Here is a 20,388-nt window from a genome sequence, read left to right as displayed (position 1 = left end):
ATCCCCCCTTACAACCACATATTCCCATTTCTTTGAAAATGACATTGCTATTTTCAAAAAAAGCTTTTACAAAAAAAAACAAAAACAAAAAAACACGAGAGCCAGTCATTTGAACGGTTCTTTTACGTGAATGGCTCCCGAATGAACGGCTCCCCTGAAAGAGCCAAAAGTCCCATCACTACCGTGGAGGTCTGCTGGAAGTTCCTATAAAGATACTTTACACGCGTCGATCTCCTCGTTGAACTCCAGTGAGTCGCGTTCTGCTTCCGCAATGTCAAACGCTGAATTCATGAGAGGAGACGCTTCCATTGGCCGGGAAGCTAGTTGACTGTTTTCTTCACGCACACAACAGCCCGAGCACACGTTTCGAAATGAGCTTGTCTGCGAAAATACAAATAAAAAAAATAAAAAAATCCACCCATGTGCACAATTACGCCGCTCTTTTTGCTAGACTTGCGCTGGGCAAAATAGAGCCCTTTAAGTTGGCCCACTTTAGCCAGTGAGTCAGGGGGGAAAAAATAAAATAAAAAATGAGCATCAAGCAACAACAACAAACGTCTGGTGCTCATTTCAGAACCACACCAACTTTCATGCACCTGTGAAGTTACATCAAATTCAGGAAATGGTTTTAAATCAGGTAACCTGCTGTTACTATACCATGAAATACCGGTTACATTTTACTGAAGCAAAAAAAAAAAAAAAAAGTGATAGCAAGAATATTCTCTGTTGTATCATTTTAATAGTATAGTAAGAGTATGACATCAGACATTTCATGCACAGGTTGACCTGTTTCCTGAGTTTGGTCATGTGACATTGGAAAGCTGAACCGTGATTGGTCATTATCTGAGCCCTGAGTATCGGTGTCGGTGTAAGATGCTGCAAAATCGTATCGGGGTCGCCTAACCAACACGTCCCGCTACAGGACTGGCTGGAAATGATCCATTTGACGATAAACATTGGAAAAAAAATATTAAAGAGGTCATTTAAACCAAATGTATGGACTGAAATTGTAAAAACATAAATAAACCTAAGAATATAACCACAAAATATATTGAATAAATAAAACAGATTGACTAAATGATGAATTCACAAAATAATTGTCTCCGATGTGACAAATATTGTCAATTTAGATTGTTAATGTGTTCATATTATCATTAAGACTGTTTTTGTTGTTGTGATTGATTTGTGAACAGCTAAAAAAAATAAACCAAACCGAAGCTAACGTCGTTAGCGCTGCTGTACTGACGTTACCAGCAAGCGAAAAGGTGCTTCAATCTTTTTTCTTTTTTTTTTCCCTCTCTCTCTTAAAGTATCATGCTTATATATTTTTAGGTTTATGTTAGGTTTAAGAAATCTTGCTTCCGCATGTAGACGGACGCACAGCATCAGTAACCAGCTGCTTCACCCATTTTCCTTGAATCAGACACTGCACTGATACATCCATTCTCTTTCTCCACGGCGTTGACCACAATGAAAAACTTCTTGGCATTCTTGTGTTTTTGTCCCCGAGCTTTCAGATCCTCGATGACATCCTGAAGGACAACGCAAACCAGTTTTAGACGCCACGCGGCGTGGGATTGTCCCGAAAAGCATTCAGTCAGTTCATTACCTTATCAAAGTTGGATTCAAACTGCATCGCGTTTTCAGAGTCAACAAAAACAACTGGAGTGGCGATCGCCTCCTTCAGGCTCTTTTCAAACCAAAGGTTGTTTATGATCGTCTGGAAGGGGAACAGAATTATGCGTCTGCCAGATGGTAACACGTGAAATCGAGAGCGCCCTCTTGGTAGCAGTTCTGTAATTGCACTTAGCATGGACACGCACCGAGGCCATTCCGGTGGTGATCATACTGCTACCAGTTGATCCAATAACCAGCACCTTTGACTTGGACTTGAGCACAGTAGGAGCCATGGATGAAGGAGGCTGCTCCCCTGCAAACACAACAAAAGCCTTGACACTCACTATTCACACAAATGTGAAACGGAAACATGGTTGCAAATGTAATCACGTGGGCGTCTTTTGAACCTTTGGGATCACAGCTGTTTAACGATATCTGTGCAGAGAGATATTTATATCCTCTGTCAAACAGCAAAAAATAAAGAGATGTCAGAGGATGAAAATGGAATGTTTTCACTCGGAACCACAGCAATTGTAAACATCTTCTTTAGGCTGTAGGAATACCTGAATATCTAGCCATTGGAAAAAAACAAAAGAAAAAGAAAAACTTTAGGGCTGAAGTGGCAAAAAGTATCTCGAATGTAACCTTGCCATAAGGCGGACTGATGCTGCATTCGAGGATGATCGAAAGTCGGAAATATCAGACTTGTTTTTCCCAGTTCCGATCTGAAAGCGTTCGAGGCAAAAGTAAACAACCAAAATGGCAGATGGTGGTAATTTTTTTTTTTTTTTTTTTTTTTTGGTTCTTAAAACATTTTATTTTGAAAAGTGACCGGATTCTCTCCGTTTATGACGGACTCTTGACGCATGTAAAGAGTTTTTTGTTTGTTTTTTTACTTCACACCGACTGCTGAACGGAAGCGGTGCGTTTTCCGTATGGCGGCCGCGCCGGGTGCTTTGCGTGTCCGGAAATCTGCACCTGCCAGACCACAAGATTACAGGCGTTCACGCTGGAGAGTTGAGTTCACGCGATAACAACACTTGGCTGTTATCACATCGATATACTTTTTGGACGTTATTTCTGGGACGTCTACAATGGCTCTTCTACCATGGGTAAGTACGTTTTGTGTTTAAATAGTGTTATTTTGTCACGTTTAATTTATTATGAGCTCATTTTTGTCTTAAATGTCCGACTCATGTCGTGCTATGTAGTTAGCTAGCTTCCCTCCCCCCAAAAAACTAGTTCGTAAACTGTTCTATTTTGGAAATATACCCGTTTTACCTTGATGCGAGATGCTCGACTTCTTGTCCAGTTCGTGTCATTTCTACAACCCAGTTCAAACCTAAACTCTAAAACCAAAAAGAGGTCTGAACTTGTCACCACAATTTCAAGTCGGTCCCCACAACGGTAGTTAAACCTGTAAAAACACATGTATGGGCCCCACAATGGAGCAACGACAAAGGTACACACATTTCAACACCATTAGGGTTGAATCCCTGTCAAAAGTATTTTTTATTGTATTTTTTTTTTTAAATATGCTGCGCGCCAAAAAAAAAAAAGAAAAGATATGCTGCGCGCCACTAAAAAAATGGATGGCAGGGCCGTAGTTTGGACACCACTGATTTCCTCAATACTGACATCCACTTGGGCCTACCTGCAAAGAATTTGTCAACTTGTCCACAGAAGTCACACAGATGACTGTTGAGGAGGACTCCGGTGTTTGCAGAAAAAACCCTGGAGCCAAATCTGTGAAGAAAACGAACCAAGTAACATTTCACGATAGCGGAGACGCAACGCGTGACATTTCCTCGGCAATGCTGACACGTGGTTGATGCTGCTGGTCACAGATACAGCAGATCCGTCCTGGGCCAGCACCGACACGTGCGTGGTGCCCAAGTTGTCCACGTATGGCGTCGCGTTGTAATACTGCGGCTCGTGGGACATTTCGTCGTCGATTAAACTGCGGATGTGATCGGCGAAGCTGTCCTCTGTGAGTTTCTTTGTCGGCTGTAAGAACGAGAATGGGTCACTTGAAATTTGAAGCTCCGTGTTCTTTTGTCTGCCCTATTTCGTACTCTACAGTTTGGCGACCTTTGTGAGGCCTGACCTCATCAACTGGAGATTTTATTAGCTGTGGCTTTTGATAAAAGTCTTCCCATTTTCACTCAGCCACGTGAGCTTTGGATCAATAAGCGTTTGGATTCCCTTGCTCTGCTGCTGTATTTTGTGTCATCATACTGCATTGGCTATGTACAACCACTCTTGATCCCAAAGAAGTAAAATGAAGGATTTATCGTATTTTGATAGTTTTTTAAATTCATGCGTGCTTGACTTTATTTTCCTGTTGGCTTTGTGTCTGTCAATAGTCATTTCTTGGCCATCTCTTGTATTATAATGGAGACTTTCTCAATGTTATAGCAGCCTACAACCAATGAAAAAAACAGTTGTGCATTCATACATGCAGTTTTTTTTGGGTTTTTTTTTTGTATGTTTGTTTTATTTTGTGTAGTTGGAAATAACCAACCACAGCGCACTGGTTTTCTGAAGCTGAGCCGTGATTGGTCAATACATGAGAAACTGTGATGTCATTTTCAATTGACAGGAAGTGGCAAAACGGACACCCTGAAGTATGAACTTACTTCTGAACTGAAATCAAGGTCGCGGTTATGTTTCTTTAATCCATTAGCAAACTTGAGAGCTTCAACATAGCGGTGATAAAACAATGTTTTTTGTTCACCCCTCAGGGATGCTGGAGTCAGGTCATATCCTATTGAATAAAAAAACATACATACATAAATAATCAAAACTGGCATGCATATGTTGCGCAGTGTAGCTGAGTCAGTATGCGATTTCAAAGTAAAGTGCAGATGTGGGGGTTATTCCGGCAAGCAGGTTCAACACGTTCCTCATCAAACCTGTGTTCAGAGTTGACTTCTCCTGAACAAGAAAACTGTTGATCTGAATTAGTTCAACGAAGTCTGAGTATGCTCACTTTGAGTTCAAGCTCGCGCATGGTCACAACCAAAAGACATCATCAATAGATCCCCGATTCACCCTTGAAACTGTTGAATCAAGTTGATGAGCCACACAATGAGGTGATCGAAAATAATAGAGGCTACAATTGTCATGGATGAAGTTGTGTGGATGGACCCAAAGGCGGAGAAACACGGCAGGTAGACAAACATGATGGCCAATATAAGGAACTTTTCTTTTCAGTAACTAAGTAAAGGACTGGATGGAATGTGAGAAGACTGGACATGACGAGGACAGACTGGGCATGACAAACATGGCAGGACCAGATAGACACGTGGCTTGGAGGTGAGACACTAGAGCAGACGTAGAGAAACTTGACAAGACGTAGACGCTAGCACACCTCAACTGGACAAAACAAGACAATGCTACCACGACACTTGAACAAACACCACTGACTAATTACAGCACTAACAAGTAGGGGTGCACCGATCACAATTTTCCAGCCGATCCCCGATCTTTTAAAAAGTCTGACCTGCCGAGCCCGATTTTTGCCGATACCGATTTTTTCCCGTGACAAACAGCTTATATTTTCAGTGTTCCAGTCTTGTTTTATTGGAAAACAATGAGCAATATTGGCGAAATAATACAAATGGGTTGTTTTAACTGCACATGAAGTAGTTCTCTCAAATAAAAATACAAATCCTTTTAGTCATCTCAGCAGAAGAGACTTTTTCAGACCTCTGAGGAGGGAGATAAGATTGGTGGAAAAGATCGGTTTATTTGTAAGGGATCGGCCGATCGCCGATCTTCCACAATTAAGGCAATCGGCCCCGATAAATCGGCTGGCCGATCGATCGGTGCACACCTACTAACAAGACACACCTGGGAAACACAGCAGGCAAAGGGCACTAATTAGCAACACATACGGGAAGGGGAGACACACACACACACAGGTGGACGAGGTTAACTATGACCAGACTAGGGGAGACAAAACCGGACAACAGACAACATAAACACCCAAAACTAAACCGCCCCAAAACCGAAACATGACAACAATCAGGACAAAAGTGAGTGACTGAATCGGAATTTCTCTACCCAGCTCTTTGAAATGGATCGTTTCAGCTTTCCCTCATCTGAGGGTCATCAACAGGGTCAAGTGTTTGCTAAACCTGCTATCTGGAATCCCCCGTGGTCTGTGTGTCGAAACAACCTTTCATGATGTTGAGGACGAGGCTAAGAATGTTTCCACCTGCCGGGGGTGGAGCAGTAAACATCTGATATTCTCCCAGAGGAATCGTCCATGCATCGCTCACTGTTGCTCTGTAGGATGCCAAGTCCTGCAATGTCAGTGAGCCTCCTGGGCAAAAACATGGGAACAAACAAATGGTTCCGCTGAGCAAAATTGAACAATTTAATCTCGACTCGCAACAGATCAGAGGCAGCTCACCTTCCCATTTGGCAAAGATCGCGATACCGTACTGCTTTAAAGGCAAACGAAGACTTCAAACGCAAAAGCAGACGTCTCCATTTTTTGTGAAATGAGCCAAATTAGTTTTTTTATTTGTAGTTCCTGGGTAAAGTTTAGGGTTGTCAAAATTAAAACATTAACTCTGGAGATTAATTTAAATTTATTAAAGCATTTTAAAAAAAACTTGGAGGAGTCACTGGCGGGAAAATGAATAGATATGGACGAGAGGACTTTCTGATTTACTTGCTGATTGAAAGATGCTGTGATCGCTTGTCTGCTTTTGCATTTGAAGTCTTCAATTATACAGTGTTTGCTGATTTATAACAACATCATCGTGTCAGTCAGACATAATAAAAGATTGGAAAACAGCTGATGATTGATGACATCTGACAATACCTGCCTCCTGTATGTCTCGGATTAAATCTTCCGCGATTTTTCCAGTGTAGAAGGCATCCGCTCCAAATAGTGCAATTGTCTCCAATGTGTCGGCTAGTGTTTTCAATTTCACAATATCTCCTGTTTGCAGCAGGTTTCCATTTTTATCTGAGAACAGCTCACTAGGGCATAAATACAGTACAAGAACAGTATTCATCACGCGGACAATGTATAAAGGATGTAGCCTACAGTACACTTAGCTGCACAACCTCATATGATATTATAGATCAAGGCTAACGTGTATTGTCGTTCAAACCAAACAAGTAACTGATTGTAACGTTACATCAATGTAAGGACAAAATTGATCGCAGATATTGTACTTGATCACATCCTATTGTCAGAAATGTGTTGCAATTGCTTCTGTGTGTTGGGCGTGCGTCCTACCGCAGTGGCTGCGACTCGTTGGTGTCGATGATAGGCAGGTAATGACGGAGGATTTGTGGAATAGGAAACCCCTGTCTGGCCAGCTGAATGCTTGGCTGGAAGAGGGTTGCCCACGGCAACTTGCCATAACGCCTGTGCGCCTCTTCATAACCACGGAGCTCTCCTGGGATTCCAATCCAGACGTAGGCTGGCTGAGGAGCGACTGAAATGCAACGTGTACAATTATCAGCCTGCTATAAAGGGTGCTGTTTTAAACACACCTGGCCACTAGGTGGCATGATTCACATTTCAAAAGGCCAAACGATATTCAACAAATATTGGCTCCAACACTGACTTTCGACTTTCCTCGAATGCAACATTAGTTCCCTGTTTTCTGTCCGTCTGTGTCGGTTCATTGTTTCTGTGGCCTGTAGTGGTGTGTGGTTTTGGTTCTTTCATATTTATTTATTTATTTATTTATATTTATTTTAGTCTGGACTTTTTCATGTAGTATTCTTAATCCTAATTTGGGGGGTTTTGAGCGAAATGTATATTTATATTTTTTTTAGTATACAGTATCTACTTATACTATACTAATACACACACACACACATATATATATATATATATATATATATATATATATATATATATATATATATATAATATGAAACTTTCTCCTGCTTTGCCTCCTGCACTTATCCTATTGTTTGCTTTAATTACATGTAACATAAATATGTTATAGTATTTTACTAATATTTATTTTGTTTAAAATATATTACTTAATCATTATTTTATTATAAATTTTTATATTTTTAAATATATTAACTAACTTCTGAAAAATGTCCAAATTATTTCAACAAATTATTTCATGGCATTTGATCATGTAAATACTGCAGCGGTCGAACAGAATGGAACGTGGCCTGCAGTCAAGTCAGTTTTCTCACCCGTGTTTTATGGGAATTAGAGACAGCTTTTCTGAAAGGGATGGAAATCATTGCGTTAAGAAGAATTGAAAGAATTGAAAAGTGGTTCCTGTGTGATAACGTAGAAGGAAAGCGAAGAATGTGGAATATGAAGCAGTGAGTGTGTCTACCACTGGCGCACGTGGTCAAAAGACAAAAGTGGCGTACCTGACACAAACGCGTGAGGATCGGGACATGCCTTCAGTGTGTCAGCATGAAACTTCTCAGGGACACGCTCTCTGGAATTGATGATTTGGACTTTGCCTTGGAAAAGAGGAGACGAGAGTTGTTTTTCAGCTCTCTCCGATCTGAGTTTGGCCCATTAGAACTTGGACAAGTGAGTGAGTGAGTAAATGTGACTTGGCACCGGTGCTGTCCATCACTGTGAATATGGATCCGCCCCCAAGGCCCAAACTCTGAGGGTTCAGGAGAGAAGTGCAGAGCAGCGCAGCAATGGCGCCATCTACCGCCGAACCCCCTTTTTGAAGCATGTCCCTGAAAGACAACGACCAGAATGCACCGGTATTACTAGTTTCAGTTTTCAAATCATATTTGTTAGATTTAACACTGTTGCACTGTTAAAGTCAAAAATTAAGAGCCCAATTCTAGAATCTGTCCCTGTTTTGACCCCCTTCCTTTTACAGCCATTCAAATGCTTCAATTGATTTTCAACATGTTCTAAATCGCTGTTTGTTTTTGTTTGTTTGTTTGTTTGTTTGTACACAGACACACAATTACATAAATGGGAGACAAGAGACAGCCTACTAAATGTCGTTGGTTGTAAGAGAGCTGAAAAAAAAAAAAAATGACAACAAATTAGCAGAGCAATCATTTCCGAAATGTGGGTCACCAGCTTGTTGAACCACCCAATTAACACAGCTACTAATTTTTAATAAGGTACCATCAAGCTGTAATTGTCAAAAATAAAAATCCATGTTTTCAAAGATGTGCAATTAATAATAATTCAATAATAATAATAATTCAATGTTCGATTCATGTATTTATTTATTTACCCATTAGCACTGGATGTTGATCTTAGGTGTAATATAGTAGCATTTATGTGTATATATTTAGTTAGCCAATCAGAGTACTTGCTTAACATTAGATTAATATTTTGTATTACTTCGCATTTGATTCAAACCTCATCAGAAAACGGGCTCTTCACCCAGTCTGTTGGATATCTTGTTTAACTTAAAATACAATGACAACTCTTTGACTGCCGAAAACGATTAACAACGATTAGTTAAATCACGACTTATGCCGCCATAAACGTTAAATGACGTCAACTACGTTTTTGTTTTTGTTTTGTTTTTATCAATGGGAAGTGCATCATCTATATGCAGCGCTGCTGGTCAATGGAGTTGTGGAATCAAAAACACCCACTAACTATGGCCAGCAGATGGCAGCATTGTATCTCTTTTCAATGGGCTGCCGGACGGAATCTGATGAAATCTGCTGAAATAGTTTTCAAGGATGACGTGAATGATCAAAGCCTTTGTCACGTTCAACCTAATTCACAGAGCGTCACTAAACAAAAAATATTAGCATCAAAGTCAGTGTTGTGGAAAAAAAAAAGTGGAAAAACTTGTTTTCTCCTTATTTTTCAATTTTCGCTCAATGTCACTCAAATTACCTTTTCAAATGATGATTACTAAAGAACGGAATAAGGTAGTTTCTAATGAAAAAATGGAATGCGACCTTTCATTTGGTACCCACAAGTGTATATGTAGTAAAAGCAGAGCACACAATATTCTGTTTGCCTTGAAAGATGAGTTAAAATGCTTGAAATCGGCTGCCACTGTGGGGGTTGTTTTATGATAACGTGTGGCAGTAAAAGAGTTCATCACTGGGAGCCTTTGAATTTGTTAGTATGATGATTTGCTCATAAAAGTTCACTTACCGGTATTTCTGAACAACTATTGCACCTACTTTGTCTACCTGCTATTACCCCACGTAGCTCTTCCTATGTGTCGGCTTCTTGGCCACTCAGATCCCTTATGAAAGTCAACCGAAATTCCTCTTACCGTCCAATTTGCGAACACGTCCCGGTGTCTGCAGCCACGGCAGCGTGAGAGAAGGAATCTTGCGGGCACTTGCGCCTCCCGACATGACGGATCCACACAAACAGGATAATGACACAGAAGAGCAGCATCAGTGCACAGCATGCATATATTCGCCCCTTTGACCTGACCAGGTGACCTCTCCTCTCAGCAGTCATCAAAACGTGATGTATCTCGTTGTACATGCAATATGTGAAAAGTGTGAACTTATGTGTGTTTCTCTGTGAGTTTGTATGAGTGTGGTGGTCCATAAGTCTTCAGAAAGTGGGCTGAACTGGACAGTATAGGCTCCACCTCTGCCTGCAGTGCGAGAGGAGGAGCAAAAGTTGTAAAACGCGTTTAGTCAAGCTCATTAAAGTCTGTTGAATTCCTCCCAAAAAGTTGAAAGTTATCTCAGAGCTCAGAAACCTAATTATATAATGGTTTAATACTGCTTGAAAACTTAACAAAATGTATTGGAAATATGGCCCATTTTAAAAAGATGTCGGTGCCGAAATTGTCCTCCAATTCAGGAATGACCTTTACACTCAAATTGGGGTGGAACATCAATACAAGGTCCTTCAGGGTAGGAGCCATGACAGCTTTTAAGATGCTCACATAATCATTACAGCGGTGTGCCTGAAGCGAAACCCTCAAGTGGCTTCAAAAGTAAATGTTTGTGGTACTTAAGATATAATTAGGCTACCTCTAAATAATTACAGCCATATATATCAACTCAAAACGCATTATCTAAAATGATCCAGCAGCAGGCTAATTTTGTTTTGCTTACATTCCAAAGTACACGCATAATTATGTAACAATAAACATCTTGATTGACTCACTGGCCTCTGACGAACCTTTTTTCTTTTTTGATGCACAGATTCAAAAGTACAAACCTACTCAGTGGCAGAGGGGCTAACCAAGAGGAACAACTGAAACTAACTGTCGCCACTGTGGCCTTGTGAAGCAGACATTTGCAGGACCACGTAATTGTTCGGCGTCTACTGGTGTGGTGAACTGCAGTAAGACAAGAACATCAAAATGGGGTCTGTCTTCTTCCAATAATCTCATACATCACGGGTGGTGAACTTTACAGCTGTTTTCAAATGATGGACAAGGATGAGTCATACGGAGGAGGGAGTCTATGAAATGATTGAAACAAACGGTGTCCGGAAATGGCAAAGCTTCACTTTCAAACTAAAAGTACATTAAACGATTGGGTGATAAGATGGCAAAATATTTTCACCCACTACTTAAGTAGACGTAAATATTCTTCAGTAATAATACTTTGATTAAATAAGGAATGGAAAGTACAAATATGTACATTTTCAAATGTCGGGTACAATAATCATCAGAAAGGTAAATACTGAAGTGAAGTACAGATGCCTGGAACAGCTCCCTAAACATAACTTTTTGCTCTCCGTTACTTCCCAAGTTATTGGTGTCGTTTATTTTGAAACGTGTAACCGGATGTAGTTGCGCACATTTATCCGACATTGTCTTTACAGTTGATGTCTTTCCGGGTGGATCTTTAGTATTTATGACAAAATTAGCCTGTCAGCGGTTGGTCGCCACTACAGACTCAAAGACAAGAATGCCAAATTGTCGGTAGGGGGGGTGTTATTTTTGTTATTATTTTTTTAATTATTATTATTAGTCAAACATAAGTGTTGTGCTTGCCTGCTTGGATTGCCATCGTGCGTTTCGAAGAAATGTGATTTTATGTTGAGTGATCTCCGTCTCCGTTGCACTGCAGTGCAGCTTGGCCAGGAGGGAACACCTGTGTGCCTTCTCCACTGCTCCCCTGACGCTCACGTTATGAATGTTGAGCAGGTATGGATGCACGATTCAACGTGTCGAACAGAAAACATTCTGTTGGGGGGGGTAACAAAGAAAAGACTGACGTCAACTCGAGTGTTTTGGAGTGAATGTTGCGGCTTATGGGCGGTATGTGTGGCGATCCTTTATATGTATTTGTAGTCGCACGCTGACATATGTGCGTGTTGCAGGCTGTGATTTGACGCTACCAGCCCGTCTTCCCCAAACGCAGTTGGGTGGGTGCGTGAGGGCGGGTTGCGGGGGCGTCTTGAAGCTGTCAGACAGGATGCTGGGGGGTGGGGGGGGGAATTATCACAGAAGGATCACCCGACCATTTTTGGTGAGGCATCGCGTGGAGCTCTGATCGCAGTTGACGCGATGCGCCCCTCAGGGTTTGGCTGTTGTTTTTTATTATCGTTATGTAACCACAACCATGTATATTATTTTGTTATTTCAAACAGAAATGACAACAGGCTTCATCCCACCGCTTTGCTCACCAAGAGGATCTCTTTGTGCGTCTCCTACTGAATCTCAATTATGTGTGTGGGCATTTTTACATTGCTTATATAATGTTATTGTTTGGTATGTGTGCATGCGTATGTACCAAGGGAGAAAAATACCCTGGCAGATATTTGGGTTAAATGCATCAATGTGTAACTGACTCATGCCTTTTTGTACAGTGAATACAGTCCACAATGTGTGAATATTAGATGGGTGTACAGTAAGGGAAGTCTTTCCAATTCTGTTATTTACTTACTAACAGGTAGCATAGCGACTTAGTGGTGAGCACTTCTGCTTCACTCAACTCGAATGAGGAAATGCAGAATAGAAAACGAATGGATTTATTCATACTTTATTGTGTTCAGTTTGCTTCTTCTGAGTGAAAATGACACATTGTTCGTTTCAATACTGTACCCTAATTCTGGGTCGCGGGATGGAAAGTGTGACGGGCGCACATCCATAATGTGAAGTCCTGCCACATTCGATGGTGTTCTGCTCGGGCTCGGGGTTCACCAATTATGGTCCTCGAGGTCCGGAGTCATGCAGGTTTTAGATGTTTATGCCAACCAACACACCTGATACGATAAAGATCAGGATCATTATCGGTGAGCTGTTTATATGAATCAGGTGTGCTAGTGGGCGGAAACATCTCAAACCTGCAGGACTCCGGACCTCGAGGACCGCAATTGGTGAACCCTGTGCTAGATGATTGTGTAGGTAGGCCATTGGAATGGATCCTGTATTAAGATTATGTTAGTTTTGTGACACAGTGTGGTGTCCTGTTTGAAAGAATACACACTGTGGTTGTGGAGCGTAGGAGGGCTTGGACAAAAACAAAAATTGAGGGCACAAAATTACAAAAGAAGCAAACAATGGAAAAAGTAGTGATGTGGCTTGAAGATCCTGGCTTGTGGTTGATTTGACTTGTTTTGTTTCCCTTCAGCATTCCCGGGGTATTGCGCAAGAACTAGGGTGGTCCTTGAGGTTAAAAAAAAAAAAAAAAAAAAGCCAGTCTGGAAACAACAATCATGTCACTATAGATTCCTTTCCTTTTTCAGAGCTCAAACATCTTGAAATGCTTGAAAACATTAAAGTGGCAGTGTGTAGAATTTAGTGTCATCTAGTGGTGAACTAATAGAATGCAACAACCCAAGTTTGAAGCGCGTATGGTGTCTCGGAAAGACCACACTTCACAAGTCCACCAATTACTATGGATGGATGGATGGATGGATGGATGGATGGATGGATGGATGGATGGCATTCCCCTGATGTCACTGACAGCTTCCTCCTCATCCCTCTTTCTGTCTGTTCTTGTTTTTCCAGAGAGTGGATAAACCCGAGGCGTAGCATCTGTCTTCATTTGTGTGAGAGGAGCAGGAGAAGCGCAAACACAACAAGCCCAAAAGCATGCACAGAGCGACCATCCCTTTTTGCCAAGAGCTGAAATGTTAAGGTTGGAGAGCAAGGGTGTCAAATTCGATCAGCAGACTGATTACTTTCAAGTCAGGGGCAGGAAGAGCTGCTTGATCCAAGACCGTCCGCGTGGCTTGATGCCGCCCCCGTTCCCGAACCACAGCAAGACGTGTTAAGCGTTAGCGGCATCTCCTCCCTTTTTCCTGTGAGATTGCGAAGCAGAGCCCAGATGGAGTGGTCGCTCGAGAGCGTGAGGGAGATGGTGGCCGGAGGGATGCAGTCCGTGCGAGAGTGCGAGGTCTGCGCTTGCGCCACGGCGGCGTGTGTCCTGCTGCTCTTCTTGTGGTACTGCTACAGGGTGGGCCGCGATCACGGCCCGAGTCCGTTGCGGGGACGCTATTTGAGCGGTTCCGGCAGGATCGGAGGGGTGGTGGGGGGCTTCATCGGCTCGGACTGTCCGAACAGGGGCAAAGGCAAACCGGGGTCCCTGTTAGAGGAGCAGAACGGCTTCGCTTTCTGCCAGTCGTCCGAGTGTTTCCGCTGCACCAGCGCCGGCGAAAGTCTGAACCAGAGACTCTATCACAGCCTGCAGGAATACGCCAGACGCTACACCTGGTCCGGTATGGGCAGGGTGCACAAAGGAGTCCGAGACCAAGGCCGATACCTGAACAGCCGGCCGACCATCCAGCGGCCCGAGGTCTTCTTCCTCCCTGACCTACCGTCAGCTCCTTTCTTCTCCAGGGAAGTCCAAAGACACGACGTGGAGCTCCTGGAGCAGAGTTTCCCCGCCCTCCTGGCCGAGTTTGAGAGCATCTACAATCAACCCCCGGCCCGCAGCGGCTCCCCGCTGCCGCCGGGATGGAAGGCCAACAAGACTCCTCGCGGCCAGTGGTGGACCTACTACCTGGTCAACCAAGGAGCCCCTCTGGTGCTGAACGTCAGGAGGTGCCCCCGGGCTTGGAGGGTGCTGGGCCAGCTGCGTACTTTCATCGCCAACAACGTGTTTGGAAACGCGTGCTTCTCGGTGCTGTCGCCGGGAGCGCTGATCACCGAACATTATGGGCCAACAAACGTGCGGCTGCGCTGCCACCTGGGTAAGAGGGCGAACGGCGGCGCGAAAACGCATTCAGTCGCGGGTGCAAATTGTTTTTCAGGAGGGATATGTAGGAAGTTCATAGTACAGTGTTCCCTTGTTTATCAACGAGGTTATAGGTTATTGTCGTTTGTTCTAAATAAATACATAATTAAAAAAAAAAAAAAAGGCTGCAATAAGGTGAAATCCGTCAAGTAGAAGTTCGCGTTTTGGGGTTGCAAAACATTTGAACATTGTGGTGAATGAAACGGTGTGTTAGTGTTCGTTTAATGTACTGAGGGCCCAAAAGCTAATTAGAGCTGCATCAGAATAGAAAAATATGCAGCATTCAATACGTAGAGCTTTGTTTTCTTCTTCCTTTCATCTTCCGTTTTGATTCTTTTCTTCATACACTACTTCATTTTTCATTCATCGTTTTTAGACTTTTCTGCCTTTCCGTCAAATTTCTGACATTTTTTTGGCAATTTTCTGGACATATGGTAATTTTCTACCTCTTCCACTTTCCAGCAGTTTTTAAAAACATTTTTCTACAATTTTTTATATCAATTTTCTGACATTTTTGGCTGTTGTGTGGACATTTTATGGTCCTTTTTTGTGATTGCTTTTGTTTTTGGACATTTTATGGTTACTTTTTGAACCTTTTTTTTTTTTTTTTTTTCTTACCCCTCTAGCATTTTTAGCAACTTCATGGACATCTGTATGCTAATTTTCTGCTTTTCCTTTATGGACATTTTATGGTCACTTTTTGGACATTTTTGTTAATTTTAAAAACTTTTTCATCTACCTTTCGTCTCTTTCTTACAACTTAAAAATTTGGACTCTTGACATTTTTTTAATATTTAATTATTCATTTTTATTCAATTGCTAATTAAATAATAGTTTGTCTTAAAAAAATATATATATGTAAAAAAAATTAAATTCTGCAATTTTTTTAGAGATCCACAGGGAGCCACAGAAGAAGGACTAAATAGCCACATGTGGCCCCAGAGCTGCAGGTTGCAGATCCCTGACTCCATTTTGGACTAGCAGTTCGTGTTTTCACTTGGAATATTTATATGTATTTTTTTGTTTGTTTGTTTTTTTTGTTTTTTATGACTGCATGCTCGAAATAAACTTCAATGTCAGTTTTCTTGGCTAGAGATCACAACATGATAAGTGGCAACGAGCTATAATGTTTTATAAACCAAATTTATCCTTTAAAAAAAAAAATAGAAAAAAAATTTTTTGACTGGCCCAACTCGTAAGAAAACTGCAAAATGAAAACCTGCGATCAAGTGAGGCCGTATTAAACGAATTACGATAAAGCGATGGAACACTGTCGTCTCTTACTGTCTGCTGTGCATTTTTAAATTCCATCCGCAATATCGCTTCAAACGTCCGCGTTAACCAGTCGCACAAGAAGTGATTCTTCAGTTGTGTTCAGTTGTGAATCTCGAGTCTTGACGACTCGCATACCAAATCGCTCACATAAACACTCCCAAACTCAAATTTAATTGAGTTGTGCAGGCAGGACAACAAAAGGCAATACGGTCAAATTATTGGTGAAATTAAAAGTCATGTAATTTGATTATTATTTTTTTTTTTTGTGTCAGGTCTCCGAGTGCCCCCCTCCTGTGAGCTTGTCGTTGGCGGAGAGCCCCAGTGCTGGTCTGAGGGCAGCTGTCTGCTTTTTGATGACTCTTTCCTCCACAGGGCCTTCCACGAGGGTAAGAAGAAGGATTTATCTTTTTTTTTTTTTTTATTTATTTATTTTGAAGACCGATTGACCAAAACATCATGTTAGAATCGACTACAAATGAAAAGCAACTCAAATGTTTTGAGACGACTTTCTGGATTGTGTTTGTAGGGGGTCCAGAGGACGGCCCGAGAGTGGTCTTCATGGTGGACCTCTGGCAGCCCAACGTGGCCGCCGCCGAGAGACAAGCCTTAGACTACATTTTCACTCCGGGCCGCTTAGAAGACAAGGAAGGCAAATAGGTGAACGTGTGTGAGCAATCATGTCGAAGCAAGAGTTAGTGTAAGGTTGCGCGCGTCCGTGCCGGAGAACAAAATGTTCCTCCGCTTTCAAGAGCAGCTCTCACATTCACTGCGTGCTTCGTTTTCGTTCTCTTTTCTCAGAGCTCAACTGAGAAGCCGCACAAATTTTGGCCCCATGTTTGTGTTCAACACGACCGCATTTAACAGCACATTTCAATATGTTTACAGTGAGTGCCGGAACTATTTTGGGCAGTGACAGTCGTTTTTTTAGGATTTTTGGCCTTTATAGACCACTACAAAAGGATTTGAAAGAAAACAATCATGATCTCAAACATACTGTGAATGCGACTCAAGATTTTGAAGGCATGCGGCTGTTGGAAAATGTCTGTCAAAAGAACAAGGGGACCATAAAGACTCCAGTTTTTACCTTTCTTTTGGAAAGCAGAAATGATTGAATTTAAAAATACTGTACACGGATGACAATACAGTTGCGATCAAACGTTTACAAACACTTTTAACAAACATATCGTCATGGCGCTCCTGAGCTTCCAGTTATTTCTATGATGCGGATTTTTTTCTCTGATAGAGTAATTGGAATGGATACTTTGTCACAAAAAAAGATTCATGAAATTTTGTTCTTTTATGACTATTAGCTTGAACAGAAAACACGAGCAAATCTGCTGTCAAAAATGTACATACAGCAATTGTAATATTTGGTTGTCAATTCAATTTGGCACCTTTGGCAGCCATGCACAAGGGTACATACGCTTCTAGTTGAATTTTTGACCGCGCCTCTTGACAGAATTGGTGTAGTTCAGTTCAATTTGTTGACTTGCTTACATTGGACTTGTTACTTTACCATTCGAAAACCTTAATACTAGCCGGACTTCGCCGTTCCATGAGCACTTTTGATGTGTGGTTGGGTCATTGTTAGGGATGTAACGATATACAAACATCACGATACAATATTACCACGATATGAATATGGCGATATTGAAAAAAGATCACAATATTGTTAAAAAAAAAAAAAAGGAAAAAAAAAATTGTATTGTATATTTTTGACCCAGCAGATTTAGTCACTTTTAATGTTAACCAATAATAAAGTCATAAAAGAAGCTAACTTTATGGATGTTTTGTTTTTGTTTTTTTGTGACAAAGAATTGTCTGTTCCAATCACTCTATCAGAGAAAAACTAGAGTTGTAGTAACTGGTAACGCAAGAAACTTTAGATCACAATTGTATTTTTTTTTTTTGTATTTTGTATTAACCGTAACAGAAACTGATTATATGAGCAATTTACTTGACCAAATTGTGAGTTTAGTTTTGGTCAAATATATTTGTTACATACTGTATATTCTGGAATGAAATGGGCTGATTGTAAAACCGAATCGAACTTGTGTTTGACTTGCGGATGACAAAACTAAAGGCAGAAAGTGGAGATGGCCACTCTGAAAGTGTTGCAAAGCATTTCCAGGAAAGAAACTCTTGCTAATTGTCCATGAACTGCAGACTGAATTCTTGGCGACATCTGGATTGTTTTATTTCAAATCCGTTGTGGTTTTTGTGTTCACACAAAATACTTCAGAATCTTCATCATTGGTCATGCAAAAACAATGTCTGCTTGTTTTGACAAACATGATATTATACACGAGCTCTTTTGAAAACTGTCAAACAGTCAATTTGATGAGCAAAACTGATCGACTGTATAATTGGACATGATCAGGTTTGATATTTAACCGATCGCGCTGATGTCGAAAGTAGATATTTCGACCAGTGGTCTCATCCATTTATGTTTAATAATTACATGAATGAGGTCGTGACTCGTGCAACTTTGGTCGCTTATTGTGCTCAAACTCCCCACCTGCTTGTACAACATGGTTAAATAAGCACATTTATTTTGTTCGACGGTACGAATCAAACAGTGCGGATACAATGAAGAATCAGTTTTGTTAAATTTGCTAAACTGTGCTAAGTTGGATGTATTCGATATTACATTTGTATTCTTGTAAATATATGGGAGTCGAGGTTAAACCGTGACAAAATGGTCGGATGTGTTTTGGAATAATGGTCTTAAATGCTTATAACTATCGTGTTGTTTTGAGTTATTAATTAACCGGTCCAAACACTATGTTGGTTGCAAATTATAGATCCTTTAGAAATACATATGATGTTGCTACAATGCTGTTCTTGGGCTATTTTACTTGTTTTGTTTTGCATGACCTGCAAACATCCATTAATATGTTTATATAACCCAAATCCATATTTACATACACCATCCAGTGCGTGTGCTGTTTACAAGGGCCTATTTTTTATTTTTTATTTTTTATTTTTTGCACATGAAAAGTAATCTCAAGCAGCTTTTGCGTGTTGTGTGCAATGGAGCACTGATGTTTACAACGTCTAAGAACAATGGCACTCACATTGAGCTGTCTGTTTTTACATTTTGATTTATGGATGACGGTCGTCAAACACAAAGACGAGCGTAAACATCCACGTTCGTTCTTTTAGACTTCATGGTGGAACAACAACAACATTGTGTTTACATTTCGATTTGAGACGGTCACAAGCTGAACTCGCTGGTAGGGGCAACAGCGGCCTCTGCTGTCTGAATTGATAATTACAGGACACCGGTGCCTACTTTGCTGTTGCCATCCACGGGGCAAAGGAACTGCAAAGAGAAGCTATTTCAAGGACTGACATGTTAAGGTGAGATTTTGTGACGCCGTAGTGACGAAGTCTGAGCTTTCTGGCTGACTTAGTAATGCATGTTGTGAACATAGGACAGTGACAGTGCCTTCAGAAGTCCTTACAAACAACTTTTGGAATTAATATCTAATGATGTGGTGAGTTTTGGCCAACAACAGTTTGGTGGCAATATCAACCATCCGTGAACCATCAACGTTGTTTTTTGTTTTGTTTTGTTTTTTTAAATGCCGTTATGTTTAAAAAAAACAAAAAAAAAAACAATATGTTGCTTCCTTGTGTGGATTTTCAACCGTGTATCTGTATATTTAATAAATGGTCAACAACGTTTATGTCGTGACTTTAGCATTCCTTGATTGATTGACTGTCACACGATGGTTTGAAATTAAAGTGAGGAACATTCAGACTCATTGCTAACAATTAATTGTTTCGTATTTATTTGAAATTATATACATAAAATTATAGTTATCGGTGTTTTTGCAAACTTGTAATTGGTGCAACATTCATGATATGAAACCCTTGATTGAGGTTATTGCTGCCAAAGGACGTTCAAAAACTTATTAAATCCATTATTATCCCGTTGAGGTTTACATTATTAGTATTAAAAAAAAAACAAAAAAAAACTTTTTTGGGGTATTAGTTTTAGCACCTGCGATTGGCTGGCAACCAGTTCAGGGTGTACCCTGCCTACTGCCCGAAGCCAGCTGGGATAGGCTCCAGCACCCCCCTGCGACCCTTGCGAGGAGCAAGCAGTTAAGAAATGGATGGATGGATAGTTTTAGCACACTCTGTTACTACATTTTAGGGCCGAATTGTGAAGAAATTTTAGAAATTGCAAAGTTCATATACGTTTTGAGGTCAAATTAAATGATAAGAAAAAAGAAATTAAATTAAAATAATAACCACATCTCATTGTATTATTTATGATTAATTTCAATAATTTACCAATTCACCATTCGTATCCTCCCTCGGGTTGCAGGTGTGCTGTAGCCTATCCCAGCTGTCTTCGGAATACACATGATA

The 20,388-nt window shown here is 40.9% G+C and overlaps 2 protein-coding genes across 11 annotated transcripts; one reads left to right on the top strand and one right to left on the bottom strand.

The window, feature by feature from the left end:
* Positions 1–719: 719 nt before the first annotated feature.
* Positions 720–10,995, bottom strand: ggt5a (gamma-glutamyltransferase 5a). 4 transcript variants are annotated; one of them, XM_077521993.1, is made up of 13 exons: positions 10,757–10,995; positions 9,846–10,181; positions 8,189–8,316; positions 7,990–8,085; positions 6,878–7,079; positions 6,455–6,615; positions 5,801–5,947; positions 4,257–4,384; positions 3,440–3,624; positions 3,272–3,363; positions 1,824–1,930; positions 1,610–1,720; positions 720–1,532 (listed from the first exon to the last, which is right to left on the bottom strand). In XM_077521993.1, exons 2-13 carry the CDS (start codon positions 10,130–10,132, stop codon positions 1,386–1,388), a joined length of 1,791 nt encoding a protein of 596 aa, XP_077378119.1. In that variant the 5' UTR covers positions 10,133–10,181; positions 10,757–10,995; the 3' UTR covers positions 720–1,385. The 4 variants fall into 4 exon arrangements, with proteins under 4 accessions (XP_077378119.1, XP_077378120.1, XP_077378118.1 ...); XM_077521994.1 differs by lacking the exon at positions 10,757–10,995 and adding an exon at positions 10,718–10,739; XM_077521992.1 differs by having other exon boundaries at positions 9,846–10,995.
* Positions 2,542–19,693, top strand: asphd2 (aspartate beta-hydroxylase domain containing 2). 7 transcript variants are annotated; one of them, XM_077521998.1, is made up of 6 exons: positions 2,542–2,729; positions 10,741–10,906; positions 11,617–11,693; positions 13,503–14,686; positions 16,278–16,391; positions 16,532–19,693. In XM_077521998.1, exons 4-6 carry the CDS (start codon positions 13,822–13,824, stop codon positions 16,660–16,662), a joined length of 1,110 nt encoding a protein of 369 aa, XP_077378124.1. In that variant the 5' UTR covers positions 2,542–2,729; positions 10,741–10,906; positions 11,617–11,693; positions 13,503–13,821; the 3' UTR covers positions 16,663–19,693. The 7 variants fall into 7 exon arrangements, with proteins under 7 accessions (XP_077378124.1, XP_077378126.1, XP_077378129.1 ...); XM_077522000.1 differs by lacking the exon at positions 11,617–11,693; XM_077521999.1 differs by lacking the exons at positions 2,542–2,729; positions 10,741–10,906 and adding an exon at positions 11,346–11,468.
* The last annotated feature ends 695 nt before the right edge of the window (positions 19,694–20,388 follow it).

Source organism: Festucalex cinctus, chromosome 5 (assembly GCF_051991245.1).
Source record: "Festucalex cinctus isolate MCC-2025b chromosome 5, RoL_Fcin_1.0, whole genome shotgun sequence".
In the NCBI taxonomy this organism is placed as follows: Eukaryota; Metazoa; Chordata; class Actinopteri; order Syngnathiformes; family Syngnathidae; genus Festucalex; species Festucalex cinctus.
The sequence above is the reverse complement of the archived record's forward strand: the minus strand, read 5'-3'. Positions and strand labels throughout refer to the sequence as shown.